General features: G+C 41.3%; 1 protein-coding gene across 2 annotated transcripts in view; it reads right to left on the bottom strand.

The window, feature by feature from the left end:
- POLK (DNA polymerase kappa) overlaps positions 1–17,090 on the bottom strand; it is a 75,331-nt gene that overhangs the window by 41,800 nt on the left and 16,441 nt on the right. For both annotated transcript variants that reach the window (XM_079796282.1, XM_079796283.1), the window contains exons 2-3: positions 6,974–7,145; positions 586–705 (exon numbers count right to left, since the gene is read on the bottom strand). In XM_079796282.1, the coding sequence (XP_079652408.1) occupies positions 586–705; positions 6,974–7,108 (255 nt within the window). In that variant the 5' untranslated portion in view covers positions 7,109–7,145. The remainder of the gene's footprint in view (positions 1–585; positions 706–6,973; positions 7,146–17,090) is intronic.

Raw genomic sequence — 17,090 nt, forward strand, 5'->3', positions numbered from 1 at the left:
TCTCCTGAAATAACTTTTAATACCAGAGGGAACAAAGTATTTACTCCCCAAAGATTCTGAAGAAGCCAAAAGCCCCCAAATTTTTAGAATTCTTGTGTTTTATTTTAAAAATTAGACATTAGACATTCTACCCTTTATGTGACTTTTTGTTTTACTATAATACAATTATGTTTTAAATTACCTTTTAATTTAATTAGTTAATATGTTCCTCCAAAATTAGCATTGTAGAAAATATGGCACATTAATCCTGTGGCCCTTCTAGCTGCCAAGTATGTATATAATAAAAAGAATATAAGCTTTGACTTTACCAACTACTTGTCAAATGATTAGGCAAGTTATTTAATCTAATTAAGGTTCCTTTTACTCGTCTGTTTGATGAAGATGACAATGTCTAAGTGTAGCATCTTTATGTAAAGTAGAGTAATTTTAACAAAGTATACATATTTGTTAAATTTTTGTTTTACAGTATAACGAACATTTTATTTACATTTTACCTTATTTTTACTTATGACATGAGCATGATGCATTTAAACTGTCAATTCCTATTCTATCAGCTTTCACTTTCTTTAGCAAATAAATTAATACCTGTAATTGTGCTTTCCTTAGCTGCTGACTGGTAATTTGAGCTTTTTGTTGCATCATATTTTCAATTCGTTGGTTTACTTGCTTTTCTTTCTTGAGCTCATTTCCATAAAATCTGGACCCCTATGTAGGAAAGCAGAGCAAAGCATAAGAAAAATGTCTGAAGGAAAGCATCACTGTAGTATAACCTGGAGGCTAAGAGTAAGAGAGCATCAGAATGATTAAATTCAAAATTTAGCTTGACTATTTCTAGCTAAGCGATCCTAAAATTAATCTTTCTGTGTCTCAGTTTCTTTATCTGTAAAATGAATTTATACTTACCTACATGATAGAATTGTTGTGAGGCAGTACTAAGCACAGTATAAACTAAGATGGGTACATATCTGTACTAAAAAAATAACAATGTGTCCCTAGACAGAATCCTTAGGTCATATCCAAGGCCTTAGTCAGATGGATCATCAGTTACCTCCTTCACTTTTACTTTAAAAGTATTTTTAAAAATTTAATGTTAGTCATTCAGGCTGATAGACATCTGGATTATTTTTACTTTTTGGTTATTATAAAAAATGTTGCAATGAATATATGTGTACATGCTTTGTGGGTAGACATGTTTTCATTTCCCTTGGATATGTGCCTAGGAGTGAAATCTGAGTCACATGGTAACTCCACGCTAAATCTTTTGAGGAACTGTCAGATTATTTTCCAAAGTGGCTGAATCATTTTACAATCCCACCAGCAATGTGTGAGAGTTCCAATTTCTCCACATCCATGTCTGCCTTATTTCTTATAGCCATTGTAGGCTATAATAGTGTGAATGGCATAACTTTTTTTTTTTTTTAGTTTGTTCTGGAATTTTTTAAAAAATTTATCTTTATTGTTGGAAGTATTACAGATGTCTCTTCCTCCCCCCATTGGCCCCCTCCTCCCCAATCCCACACCCTCCCTAGGCCTTCACTGCACTATTATCTGTGTCCATGGATTATCCACACATACATATAAATTCTTTGGTTATTTCTGCCCTCCACTTCCCTCTGAGAATCATCAGTTACATGCTCCCATGTCTCTGGATATATTTTGTTTGTCAGTTTATTTTGTTCATTAGATTCCCTGTATAAGTGAAATCATGTGATATTTGTCTTTGTCTTTCTCTGATTGCCTTATTTCACTTAGCATAATTATTTCCAGGTCCCTCCATGTTGTCTCAAAAGGTAAGAGATCCTTTTTTTCTTTTATATATAGCTGCATAGTATTCCATTGTGTAAAGGTACCACCACTTTTTTATCCATTCATCTACTGATGGGCACTTGGGCTGTTTCCAGATCTTAGCTATTGTAAATAATGCTGCTATGAACACAGGGATGCATATATTCTTTTTGATTGGTGTTTCAGGCTTCTTAGGATATATTCCTATAAGTGGGATCACCAGGTCAAATGGCAGTTCCATTTTTAATTTTTTAAAATCTTTATTGTAACTTTAATTTGCATTTTCCCAATGACTAATGTAATCCAGTGGGACAGGAAAAAGCATGGCAGATCAGTAGGAAAAGGATATTTATTTAATAAGTGGTTCTGGGACACAGAGAAGAGAGAGAGATCTGATAGGGACATCTAAGATAACTAATATTTTATCTCTCAACCTGAAAACCAGGTTTATAGGTTTTATTTTTTTTCTTTTTAAAAAATTGTATAATTAAAATTTCTACTAAGCCTCAAACAGAAAAATTGAGAGATTAGTAAAATGAACACACGTACAAAATTATCATTGAGATTTAACAACTGTTAACATTTTGCCATATTACCTTGATTGATTTTTTTAAGTGACCTGTTGTAAACTAAATTACAGATATAATGACATATAGCTAGTCCACAGAGTATTACATTACGCATCTTTAAAAATAAGGCTATTTTACCCTAGCTGGTTTGGCTCATTGGATAGAGCACTGGCCTGTGGACCGAAGGGTCCCAGGTCAATTCTGGTGAAGGGTACATGCCTGGGTTGCAGGCTCAATTCCCAGTAGGGGGCATGCAGGAGGCAACCAATCCATAATTCTCTTTCATCATTGACTAGTAGCCCTGCACACAAATCCGTGTGCAGGGCTACTAGCTTGCTGCTGCTTGCCTTAGCTGGCCACCCACTCACGGCCGCTGGAAGCTCTCTGCTGCTCATAGCTCGCTGCCCCACCCTCCTGTAGCTCTCCCTGCTCCTAGCACGCTACCCTACCCTCCCGTAGCTCTCTCTGCTTGTAGCTTGCTGCCCTGCCCTCCTGTAGCTCTCCACCACTTGTAGATTGGTTGTGACTTTACAGCATAATGGATAATTAGCATATTCCTCTCTTATTATATAGGACTAGAGGCCCGGTGCACGAAATTTGTGCACGGAAGGGGGGGGTGTCCCTCAGCCCAGCCTGCATCCTCTCCAATCTGGGACCCCTCAAAGGGCAGTCAGACATCCCTCTCACAATCCAGGACTGCTGGCTCCCAACTGCTCGCCTGCTTGCCTTCCTGATTGCCCCTAACCGCTTCTGCCTGCCAGCCTGATCACCCTCTAACCACTCCCATGCCAGCCTGATTGATGTCTAACTGCTCCCCTGCCAGCCTGCTTGCCCCCAACTTCCCTCCTCTGCTGGCCTGGTCACCCCTAACTGCCCTCCCCTGCAGGGTTGATCGCCTCCAACTGCCCTCCCTTGCAAGCCTGGTCTCTCTCAACTGCCCTCCCTTGCAGGCCGGGTGCCTCCCAACTGCCCTCCCCTGCTGGCCATCTTGTGGTGGCCATCTTGTGTCCACATGGGGGCAGGATCTTTGACCACATGGGGGCAGCCATATTGTGTGTTGGAATGATGGTCAATCTGCATATTACTCTTTTATTAGATAGGATAGAGGCCTGGTGCACGGGTGGGGGCCAGCTGGTTTGCCCTGAAGGGTGTCCCGGATCAGGGTGGGGGTTCCCTTGGTGCGTGGGGCGGCCTGAGCGAGGGGCCTGTGGTGGTTTGCAGGTCGGCCATGCCCCCTGGCAACCCAAGTGGAGGCCCTGGTATCTGGAATTTATTTACCTTCTACAATTGAAACTTTGTAGCCTGGGGCGGAGCCAAGCCTCCTGCTCGCTCCGTGGCCGGCAGCCATTTCTGTTGGGGTTTGTGTATATCTTCTATAATTGAAACTTTGTAGCCTTAAGCGGAGGCCTGGGCCGGCCAGGGTGTGCGGAAAGCTTGGCTTCCTCCATCGCCGGGGGCAACCCTAGCCTCCTGCTCTTTCCAGCTCCGTGGCTGCCGCCATTTCTGTTTGGATTTGTTTACCTTCTATAATTGAAACTTTGTAGCCTTGAGTGGAGGCTTAGGCCAGGACGGGCAGGCGGAAAGCTTGGCTTCCTCCGTTGCCTGGGAAACCCAAGCCTCCCTCCTGCTCTCTGTGGCTGTAACCATCTTGGTTGGGTTTATTTGCATACTGCTCTGATTGGCTGGTGGGCGTGGCTGGTGGGTGTAGCGCAGTGATGGTTAATTTGCATATTACTCTTCTATTAGGTAGGATGTTTCTATCTCTCTCTCCCTCTTCCTTCCTCTCTGAAATCAATAAAAATATATTTAAAAAAGAAAAAAACATAAGGCTATTTCCCCACATAATCATAACATTTTTATAACTAATAAAGTGAATAATAATTCCTTAATATCATCTAGTATCCTTTCCATCTTCAAATTCACCTATGTATTTGTTTAAGCAGGATCCAATCAGGGTCGATATGTTGTACCTGCTTATTTCATCTCATAACCCTTTTAACTTTCAAAATTGTATCTATGTTTTATATACTAAAATTATTTTTCCCTGAACTTTTTATTTTGAAATCTATAAACCTTTAAAAGCTGAAAAAAAAAAATAGTACAATGATCACTATATGTCCTCTTCCAGATACAGCAATTGTTAATCTCCTGCAATATTTGGTTTCTTCCCAACATTTGGTTGCGTGCACGCGTGCATACACACACACACACACACACACACACACACACACACACACACACCTTTCTTCATCATTTCTTCCTAAACCATTAGAAGAAAGTTGCTGTGAATATCAGCATGCATTTCCTAAGAATGAGGCTATTCTCTTAAATTTTACACGTTACTGCATGGATATTCATAATCTATACTAATAAAAGAGTAATATGCTAATTAGACCGGATCGACCAGCCATCTTCTGGACGTCTGACTTCCTTCCAGACAAAGCCATGGTGGTGGGGGCTGAGGCACAGGCAGTTAGGGGTGATCAGGCTGTCAGGGGAGAGCAGTTAGAGGCGAGATCAGGCTGGCAGGGGGTTAGGGGCGACAAGGCCAGCAGGGGAGGGCAGTTGGGAGTGAGATCAGGCCAGCAGCGGAGGGCAGTTGGGGGCGAGCTGGCCGGCAGTTGGGGGCGACAAGGCCTGCAGGGGAGGGCAGTTGGGGGCAACCAGGCCGGCAGGAGAGGGCAGTTGGGGGCAACCAGGCAGGCAGGGGAGGGCAGTTGGAGATAACCTGGCTGGCAATGAGGGCCATTCGGGGTGAACTGGCCAGCAGGGGAGGGCAGTAGGCGGTGACCAGGCCTGCAAGGGAGGGCAGTTGGAGGCATTAGGCAGGCAGGCGGGTGAGTGGTTAGGATCCAGTGGTCCGGATTGCGAGAGGGATCCCAGATTGGAAAAGGTGCAGGCTAGGCTGAGGGACACCATCCCCTCCCCCGTGCATGAATTTTATGCACTGGGCCTCTAGTGCTATATCATAAAAAGCTAATATGCAAATCGACCGAACTGTGGGATGACCGGTTGCTGTGATGCGCAGTGACCACCAGAGGGCAGACGCACAAAGCAGGAGCTGCCCCTGGTGGCTAGAGCGTTCCCACAGGGGAAGCGCTGCTCAGTCAGAAGCCCTGAACCAGGCTCACAGCTGGCAAGCGCAGCAGTGGTGGTGGGAGCCTCTACCACCTCCACGGCAGTCGGACATCCCCTGAGTGCTCCCAGACTGCAAGAGGGCACAGGCCGGGCTGAGTGAGGCCCCCCCCCCCCCCACCTGAGTGCCCAAATTTCATTCACTGGACCTCTAGTATATAGATGAAACCGAAAAAAGTGGTATGAAGAAAATCTATTAACCTTTTGTACTCGGATGTCGAGTGTGACTCGACACGGTTAGCATCGGTAGCAGCTCGAGAAAAAAGCAAGCGAGTGCAAAGGGTTAAAGAATTCTTTCGGCCTTATCCGGTTTTGCTCAGTGGGTAGAGCCTTGGCTTGTGGACTGAAGGGTCCCAGGTTTGATTCTAGTCAAGGGCTTGTACCTCAGTTGCAGGTTCCCAGGCCCTGGTCGGGGTGGGTGCAGGAGGCAACCAATTGATGTGTCTCTCTCACATTGATATTTCTGTCTCTCCTTCTCCCTTCCACTCTTTCTAAAAATCAATGGAAAAATATCCTCATGTGAGCATTAACAACAACAAAGAAAGAATTCTTTCATGGTCTTGGAGAAAGCCATATATAGTTGACTGATTCAACATAAAAAGAAGCAAACATAAATCTTCTGCCCAGGAGAAACTACCATGAGCAAAATCTGTGCAAAGGCTAAGAGGCAGTTCATATAAAAAGAAATATAAATAGCTTTTAGACATATGAAAGATGCACAATCTCACTTTTCATAAGAGAAATACAAATACTACACTATGTTACCATAGACTGGTAAATCCAAAAGTTTAGTAACACACAGTGTGGGCACATTTGTGGCAAGATAATACATACCCTCATATATTGACAGTGGAAATGTAAACTGATACAACTACAATGGAGGGCTACTGGGCAATTCTTAAAAATTGCACATGCTGTATCCATTTGTGCTATCTGCATTTGCTGGAACAATTCCACTTCTGGGAATCTCTCCTATAGTTATACTTGCACATATGCAAAGTTATAAAATACAAGGTTATTCATTGCAGTATTATTTGTAAAAACAAAATACTAGAAACGACATATGTCCACCAATAAATTTAGATTTCTGACTGGTTCAATAAATTATATTATATCCACACATGTAGCATAAAAACCAATGAATATCTTTAATTACTTACACAGTAAGACCTCCAAGTTATGTTAACTGATACAAAATAAAAAACACAACAATCACAATATTCTCCTTCTGGGGTTAAAAAAATGGCAAAAAAATACATGTATGATATTTTGCTTTTACATAAATATTATGTATATGTGAAGTAGAAAACAGGATGGCAAGAACAACTGAATAGAAAGAAGATTATTCCATGCCCATTTGTAGCTTAACAATGTTATATATTAAAATTATAATTAAAAGGATGTTTAAAATTTACTGATTTTCATTTAAACAAAAAGTATAAAAGTTACTATATTAAAGATATTGAAAGAAACAAGAAACGTACCCTTGTGGCTTCCATTATAATTTTGTTTATTTTCTCTTTATCTAATCCTTCCATCCCAGCTTTATTATCATTAAGTCCCATCCTAAGAAGAAGATCATCTTTGTAATTGCCATTCTTCTCCTTTGTGCTGTCCATGGTGTAGACTTAATGTTGAAATGACTTCTTTTATTACCTGAAAAAGCACACAAAATAAAAACTGCTTTTCAAAGCACTGACAGTGGGAGGAGAGGTAGACACTTAAAAGTTAAAATGATATAGAAATCGGCAAAACAGATAAAAAGTCATGGTTAGGAATGTTTAGCTACTGAGAAATTATCATTATTCAGTATTTAAAATTACTATTCCAATATTATAGTACTCTTGGAGGGGAAAAATGAAGTAACATTTCCTGCAAGCTCCGTGCCAGTCACTATGCTTGGTGCTTTACACTTGAACCTCACACAGGAGCCCTGAGAGGTTATTATCCCCAATATAAAGAGAAAAGAAACCTGAGACCTAGAATATGTCTACTGACACAAACTTGCTAATAAGTGACATCTGTGTTAAAATCCAGGCCTGAGTTTCCCACATGTTTTTCACATATTAATACACGCTATCCTATCTAATAAAGAGGGAATATGCTAATAGACCCTCATGCTGTCGGCAAAGATGGCAGTGCCCACAGCCAATAAGGAGGGGGATATGCTGACTGCCCTACCCTCAAAGATGGCGGCGCCCACAGCCACAAGAAGGCAGTGCCCAGTCCCCTCGGCCCCGCCGGGGCAGCAGGCGCATGCCTGCCTCCATAGTCCCCCAGTCTCCTCAGCCCCCCAGCCACCCAGGGCCGGCCTGAGGCGCAGGCAAGCCTTGGATGGCGGCTTCCCAGCTACCCAGGGCCGGCCTGAGGCGCAGGCAAGCCTCGGATGGTGGCTGCCCAGCCGCCCAGGGCCACCCAAGGCTCAGGTAACCAGGGCCGGCCGAGGCTTGTGCTGCCGGCAGTGGCAGCAGCAGAGGCGTGATGGGTGTCACCTTCCCCTGATCACTGGGTCACCTCCCGCCCCTGAGGGCTCCAGGACTGTGAGAGGGGGCAGGCCGGGCCGAGGGACCCCTCCCTCCAGTGCATGAATTTTCATGCACCAGGCCTCTAGTAGGAAATAAATAACATTTCCTCTAAACATGTTTACTTAACAGCACTTATTACCTGCTGTATGAAGAGCTTTATTCTTACGGCAGTGAAAAAATAATAATCTATTCACTTTCAGGAAATTATTACATTTTACAATGTTTTATCATTTCTAAGGTTAAGAAAAATCCTTTCAAATAGTAATTCTTTAATATCTTTATATAGTTCTTTATTATTTACCTTCACATACATTAGCTTTAAAAACTATAATAACCATGCAAAGTAGATTTGGTTATTCTCATGTTAGAGAAAATAATTCAGAATATCAGGAAGGTTAAAGGAATTGCCTATTATAATTCTGCTAATAAGCAAAATAACTGTGATTTGAATCCAAGTCTTTTTCAAGCCCAATGAAGCTATCATAGCAAATTTTTTGTACTAACTTTTAAGACCCCTTAGCAACTTTCAAATATGCAAGATAGTATTATTAACTATAGTCACCATGCCTTACATTGCATCCTAAGAACTTAATTCATTTTATAACTGGAATTTGTTACCATTTGACCACCTTCACCCATTTTGTTCCTCCCTCCCAACCACCAATCTGTTCTTTGTATCTATGACTTCAGTGTGTGTTTTTAAAAAATTCCACATATAAGTGAAATAATATAGTGTTTTTCTTTTTTTATCTGACTTATTTCACTTGGCATAATGACTACAAGAGGACCTTTTATTCCATTTTTGGCACCAGCAAAGAATGAAAAAAATATGAAAGGAAATTTAAATACTGTGATTATTAGAGATAGTTCCATTAGAAAACAAATAGTGTACATCACAGTAGTTCTCAAACTATGCTGTACATTAGCCACCAGGAGAAATTCTAAAACTCTTGATGCCTACGTCATATTCCATACCAAATAAATCAGGTCTGGGAGTAGGAACAAATACCAGTATTTTTAAGAGATGCCCAGCTAATTCCAATGTGCCCCAAAGTATAGGAACCACTGGTGATGTTTTTCCTCAGTGGCCAAGGGTATATAGATTGTTTTTCTAATTTCATCATTTGAATTTTTCTCAACTATTACATTCAGCCTAATAGTACCTGATATTTTTGCCTTATTCTTTAGTAACCCAAATACTTGTTATTTTCCAGTAAAACAGGTAAATGTAATCCATTCATAATTTCCCCAACCTACTGAAGAGTGGAGAGGCTAAATGAAGACATCCTGCATTTAAGTTGCCTTGTCCTTTAAATGGTGAAATGTATGAAAGGAAAAGAAACACTTAATGTATGCTTATTACTTCACATATGGTATACTATTTAGGCCAAAATCTCTAAGAAGAATTGGTTTTGGTCCTTGATTAGGTCAGAAGAAGTAGGCTATCAGCAATACTGACACCAGGAAAAATTGTGATCGTTAAAGGTAGTTTTCAGCTACCACCTTGCCTTGTTGATGCCCAGTTACCAGGCAATTTATGTCCAGTTTCATGGACATAGGCTTACTAGCATCTACAGGCTATGACTTCCAAGTTTGAACTCTAGTCCAAATGCATGTCTGACATCTCAAATTTAATATGTCCAAATTGATCTTCTCATATGCCTCTATCCTCCAAACAAGGTCCAGTTGCAGTCTTCCTCAACTCAGTTGAAGGCAACTCTAATCCTTTCCAATTGCTCATGCAAATAACATTGTAGCCATTCTTGACCTTATTGTTTCTCATACACCCCATATCCAAACTGTCAGGAAATCCTGTGGGCTCAGCTTTCAAAATCTACTCTGAATTTACCACTTCTCATTTACCACTCGATTCTGAACTATTGTTACTATCTCTTCCCTGGATTATTGCAATAGCTTCTTCAATAGTCCCTTGTTTCTGCTCTTTTCCTCCTACATTCAATTATCAACATAGTAGCCCAAATTATTCTTTTAAATCACAAGTTAAGTCATGTTATCCCTCTGCTAAAAACTATATAATGGCACCCCATATCACTCCAGAATAAACCCCTTAAGAATCTGTATCCCAGTTACTTGTTACCTGTCTACCCTCATACTCAGTTTATATCATTTTCTCATTCTTTTATCCACATGGGAAGGGCACATAATCACAATAAAAGAATGGGAGAAAAACTGCTTTTCTGAAGTTAATAATTTTAAAATATTTGTAGTTTTTCCTATTTCAACATTACATGTAAGGACACGTATATGAGCCTAAACAACCTCCAATTTTACAACCCTATTTTCCTAAGACACTTAATGGTTAAATTGGCTTATTAAAGCTTTTGGGACTTGTATTAAAATGTAAGAATATTTTGAATTTACATAATATAATGCTCGTTACGTTCCATTAATATTAAAAAGATTCTAGTTTATGTTTATTCTTTGAGAAATTAAGTTGCTTTGTTAATTTCTTGAAATACTTCCCAAATATATCTAAATCTAAGAAAAACTGTTAGAGAACAGCAATAAACAACATACTAAGTTTTAGTGTACTTGGGTCACTATCAGTTTCTTTTGGTAATCTCATTTATGTCACTGTGGTGAGCCTGCTTTGTTTTTATTTAGTACTAGTAGCCCGTTTGCACGAAGATTCGTGCAATAGACCTTCATTCACCTGGCTGCCTGCACCAGTTTTCTGCCGGCACCAGGGACCCAGGCCTTGGCTGTGGCCACCGCCTTCTGCCTTTTTCAGGGTCGGGGCTTGGCCCCGGGCGGTGGCCTTGGGCTCGGCGGCACCCAACATCCTTGCTAAGGATCGCAGGAGCCAACCCCTAGTGGTTTCCTGCGATCCATGCAGGCTGCCCACTGGTGCCCAAGGCCGGGAAAGCCTCCGCCCCAGGCTTTCCCGGCCTTGGGCTCGCCTCACCCAGCGTCCCTGCTACCGATCACAGGAGCCGACCCCCAGTGGTTTTCTGCGATCGGTGCAGGCTCCCCGTTGGTGCCCAAGGCCCGGAAAGCCTCGGCCCCTGGGACCCCCGGGAGCGGCGGGAGGGGCCGGGCCACGCCCCCCCAGGTGGCCGATCTACCCCCGGACCCCCGGGAGGGGCGGGAAGGGCAGGGCCACGCCCTCCCAGGTGGACGATCAACCCCGGGACCCCGGGAGGGGCGGGAGGGGCTGGACACGCCCCCCTAGGTGGCCGATCGCCCCAGGCACCCCCCGGGAGCGGCAAAATGGGCCCGGCTACGCCCCCTGGGGTGCCGATGGGCCCGGCCACGCCCCCCAGGGTGCCGATCGCCCCAGGCACCCCCGGGAGCGGCGGCATGGGCCCGGCCACTTGGCACCGCCATCTTGAACTTCTCAACAGCGGATATGCCACCCGGAGTCCCGCCCCCAGCCTCCTGCCGGCCCAATCATGGGCATAGCGGAGGTGCGGTCAATTTGCATGTTTCTCTATTATAAGGTAAGATTCCTGTTATTTTCAAATTTCTAAAATCCCTCATTAGTCCTCGTATCGCTATTTGTCCCATTAGTTCTTACTGAGTTGCTTTATCTAGAAATCCATAAATGGAAAGGGGGAGTTCCTAGCAGAGATAATCACATAATATCACAAAGAATGAAGATTTTCCATATTTTTCTGGGAGGGAGATTTAATGCTGCTTCAAATGACTTTAGGAGGGCAGCACATAAAGTCAGGGATTAGTATGGTGTCTGCTACGTGATAAACTGAATCAACAGTTATTATTATTATTATTAAGCAAATTTTCAGAGCTGTGAAAAATCACTTGTGTTACTTCCTTCTCTCTTTTTTTAAATTTCTTTATTGATGGAGGTATTACATATGTATCCTTATCACACCATTGCCCCCCCCCTCTCCATCCCTCCACTCATGCCCTCACCCCCCTGTTGTCTGTGTCCATTGGTTAGGCTTATTACTTCCTTCTCTTTAAGATAAAGAGACTATATAAGGGAAGAGGATTCACTGTAAGCATCATTGACAAAATGCCAAAGTTTACAGATCACACAGGCGAATTTTGTTTTGCTTCCAAAGAAGTATTTGTCCTATGATTACTATGCACCATCACATATAAAGTCCCAAAGTCTATGAATGGATATAACAGACTTTATAAACAAAATGTTTTTTAAAAAATGGTCAAATATTTTTATAGCTTGACATTATTGAATAATCTGTTTCACTTCAACCCAGAAGCACAAACAGTAATGCATAACTCAAAGGAAAGAACTCTGGGTTCTTGTGGTTTAGCATATTGTTTAAAAGCACATTTTCTCTGGAAACATTCAAATTCTTCCCAATCTGATTCTACCACTGACTATTCAGACTACCACTTAAAAAATATTAAGGCCAACCAATGTTTTGGGTGGTAGTAAGGATGGAAAATTAGAATTTTTCAGAAGGGATTCTAAAGAAGAAGTTTTTTGTGTGCTAGGGTTCGACCTACCTATTTAAAAAGCACACAAAACTACATAAAAAATATCACAAGCACTTAGCATATTGACCAAAGTCACCTAGAATTAATCCACCAGAAATTATACAAAATAAATAAATAAGAGAAAGAGAAGGAATAGAGCAGGAAAGGAAAGGAGATGGGAAGAGGAGGAGGGGGAAAAACTAAACCATAGGGAATTTCCTAGGTGGAGCCTGCTTCCTATTTTTAATATATTACAAATAACCAAACCAAATAATCCTCCAGAAAATCTATATAGGGTTTAAGAACAAATATTTTTAGAGAGAGAAACCAAGATGGGGGCATAGGTAAACACCTAAACTGCTGCCTCACACAACAATCTCAAAACTACAACTAAAAGACAAAACAGACATCATCCAGAACCACAGGAAGGCTGGCTGAGTGGAAATTCTACAACTAGAAAGAAAGAGAAAAGCACACTGAGACTCAGAGGAGCTGCAGAAGGCAGAGGTATGGAGGCGCGCGCGCTGAGAAGGCTGGCAACTGAGTACGCGGCTGGCTTTCTCAATCGGGAGGGAGACAAAGCTCCCGACTGCTCTGAACTCCAGTTCCGGGCGAGACTCTGGAGACCCATACTCATTTGGGGAGAAACTGGACGGTCAGGAAAGAGAAAAGCACATTGAGACTCAGAGGAACTGCGAAAGGCAGAGGTACGGAGGAGTGCGTGCGAAAAGGGCTGGCAACTGAGTACGTGGCTGGCTTTCTCAATCATGAGGGAGACAAGAGCTCCTGACTGCTCTGAACTCCAGTTCCGGGCGAGACTCTGGGGATCCAGACTCATTCGGGGAGAAACTGGACTGTCTGGCAGCGGGCGAAACTCAAGGGCGGCTCTCTCTCAGAGGTGCTTGCAGTGATTACCACGGGACACTGAGACCCAGGGGTCTCTTAGTGCAGGGCTGATGGGAACTCCGCCCCATCCAAGCTGAGCCAGAGGCTTTTGCAAGTCTTGTCTCATAAGGGTGTCTCCAGCACAGAAGTTCTCCCATCATAGACACAACTGATCCTCACAGCCAATTGGCCTGGAGGTCAGTTCCTCCCAATGATACCAACAACAATCAAGGCTTAACTACAACAAGACTGTGCACACAGCCCACAAAGGGGTGCACCAAGAGTGTACACCTCAGGTAACTGGGGAGGCTGAGCCACTGGGCCCTATAGGAAACCTAGCACACAAAACCACTCTATCAACTCAGGGAAGCAGCCAAAATGCGGAGACAAAGAAACAGGTCACAAATAAAAGAAATGGAGGAAAGCAAATGACTGTATATAGAGTTCAAAACCATGTTTATAAGGTTTTTCAAGAATTTTCTAGAAACTGCCGATAAATTTAGCGAGACCCTCGAGAATATGAAAAAGGACCAACTAGAAATTAAACATACACTGACTGAAATAAATAATATACAGAGATCCAACAGCATACTAGAGGATCGCAAGAATCAAGTCAAAGATTTAAAATACAAAGAAGCAAAAACCACCCAACCAGAAAAGAAAAAAGAATCCAAAAATATGAAGATAGTGTAAGAAGCCTCTGGGACAACTTCAAGCATACCAACATCCGAATTATGGGGGTGCCAGAAGAAGAGAGAGAGCAAGATACTGAAAACCTTATTGAAGAAATAATTACTGAAAACTTCCCCCACCTGGTGAAAGAAATAGACTTACAAGTCCAGGAAGCGCAGAAAACCCCAAACGAAAGGAATCCAAAGAGGACCACACCAAGACACATCATAATTAAAATATCAAGAGCAAAAGACAAAAAGAGAATATTAAAAGCAGCAAGAGAAAAACAGTTAGTTACCTACAATGGAGCACCCATACGATTATCAGCTGATTTCTTAACAGAAACTATGCAGGCCAGATGGGAGTTGCAAGAAATATTCAAAGTGATGAATAGCAAGAACCTACAACCAAGATTACTCTACCCAGCAAAGCTATCATTCAGAATTGAAGGGCAGATAAAGAGCTTCACAGATAAGAAAAAGCTAAAGGAGTTCATCACCGCTAAACCAGTATTATATGAAATGCTGAAAGGTATTCTTTAAGAAGAGGAACAAGAAGATAAAAATTATGAACAACATAAATGAGTGAGATCATGTTGTATTTTTCTTTCATTTTATTATGGATAATAAAGAACATTATAAACTGATGAACAAAAATATAGATACAGAGACAGTAAAGCATCAAACAGACTATCAAATTACAGGGGGAAGGTTAGGGAGAGGTGGGGGAGATAAGAGATCAACCGAAGGACTTGTATGCATGCATATAAGCATAACCAATGGACACAAAACTCTGGGGGTGAGGGCATGTATGGGAGAGGGGTGGGTGGGACAATGGTAAGATATGTACACATATAATACCTAAATAAAAAAAGTGGAAAAAAAATTATGAACAACAAATACATATCAACAAGTGAATGTAAAAATCAAGTGAATAAAAAATCTGATGAACAGAATAAACTGGTGAATATAATAGAATCAGGGGCATAGAAAGGGAGTGGACTGACAATCCTCGGGGGGCGAAAGGTGTGTGGGGGTGCGGGAAGAGACTAGACAAAAATCGTACACCTATGAATGAGGACAGTGGGGGGGGGGGGGGATAAGGGCATAGGGTGGGGTGGGAACCGGGTGGAGGGGAGCTATGGGGGGGGGGGGAGAAGAGGAACAATTGTAATAATATGAACAATAAAGATTTATTTTAAAAAAAAGAACAAATATTTTTAAATTATCCAAATGTTTAAATATTTAATGTTTGTTTGAACAGATTAAGCAGCGAGCACAAAACTTTAGATTGTGCTTAAATGTTCTTTTTACTATCTAAATTCAAATACAATAAAAAATACTACCCTAATTTTAAAATTGTCATTTTCAAATTAATGTCTGACTTAAAAATTTCTTTTTCCAGTTTCTTCTAAAAAATGTTTAATTTTCAAGAATATAAAAAACCACAACTCAAACACTTTAACACATTATGTTCTCTGTTTCTCTTCAGTTACTTTATACACACATATGTGCTCACATACACTCAAGCCATATACCCACAATTCTTTTTTTTCTTATTTTAAAAATTTATTTATTTATTTTAATCCTCACCCAAGGATATTTTTCCATTGGTTTTTAGGGAGAGTAGAAGAGAAGGGGAAATAGAGAGAGAAACATCGATGTGAGAGAAATACATCAATTGGCTGTCTCCTGCACATGCCCCGACCAGGGCAGGGGCCAGGGAGGAGCCTGCAACCGTGGTACATGACCAGAATCGAACCTGGGACCCTTCAGTCCACAGGCTGATACTCTATCCACTGAGCCAAACCAGCTAGGGCTCCCACAATTCTCATATGATGAGAACAACTGTATTTTTAGCTTTAGCTTTTTTAAAAATTTGATTTTAGAGAGAGGTAGGTATCGAGAGACAGAGAGATTTGTTGTTCAACTTATTTATGCATTAACTGATTGCTTCTTGTATGTGACCTGACCTGGGATCAAACCTGAAACCTTGGTGTATGGGGACAATGCTCTAACCACTTGAACTACCCAGCCAGGGATCTTTAACTTTTAATATCTTTACAAAATAAGATGTACAAAAATTTCAAAATTACTTCAGAGTGGATTATTTGAATTTTAAATGTGCATGTATCACTGAGAGAAATAACTGAAAAAAATGTTACCCCATAGATCCTAAACCAAGGAGATGTAAGGTAAAAGAAAATTCAAGTTTTCACTGAAGACATAAGGTCTACTCTTTAATAGAGAACCATGCACATATTCTTTTCAATTGCCTTTTTCCTTCCTGTGTTTTCTATTCATTTAACTTATTCCAAAGAAGAATGAGGCAGAGGCAGTAAAAAAAAAACACAAAACCTACTCTTCTTAACTTAGAGACATAAATGTCACTCTTATAGAATAACAAATTAAAACTATTTGCTTCTTTAGTACAGAATGGAAGATATCCTGATACAAAACACATTAAATAAAGTGTTGATCCAAAGGTGAATTACCCAAAGTTAAGTTCCTATTTTGATGATGAGTTGCATATTTTGTAAAAAATCTGGTGGGTTCTTTAACAATAAAAACTTTGTTTATATTCAGAAATAAACACACTCAAGACATTTAAAAACTGTGATAAACTAAATTTATACCTTAAGAAGTTGATTGTTTCTTGGGATGTTGATTGATTAACAAAAAGGAGTTATACTAAGAGGTTCTTTCTTTGGGTACTAGATCAAGCCAGCAAAAATATTTACTTACATAGAAGTGATAATAAACAGACTACTTTTGTTTTAGTTTATATAGTAAAGTGCACAAAGCTTAAAGGATAGTTGAATACATATGTTTTTAGAAAAGGAAGAAAGGACTTTTCTATAGTAGTTTTGTACTGTAATAATTTTTTAAGTTTTATAATCTCAAATGTTACCATTTTAATATAAATTATACTAGAGGCCTGGTGCATGAAATTCATGCACAGGTGGGGTCCATAGACCTGGCGGGTGATCAGGGCTGGGCCAGAGAGGAGGTGATGGTCGCCAGGCCGGGCGCAGAAGGAATGGACACCGACGCCACCATTGTCGGCACCCTGCCACCGTGCGGTTCCCCGA

The sequence above is a fragment of the Cnephaeus nilssonii genome, assembly GCF_951640355.1.
Source record: "Cnephaeus nilssonii genome assembly, chromosome: 2".
Taxonomy (NCBI): Eukaryota; Metazoa; Chordata; class Mammalia; order Chiroptera; family Vespertilionidae; genus Cnephaeus; species Cnephaeus nilssonii.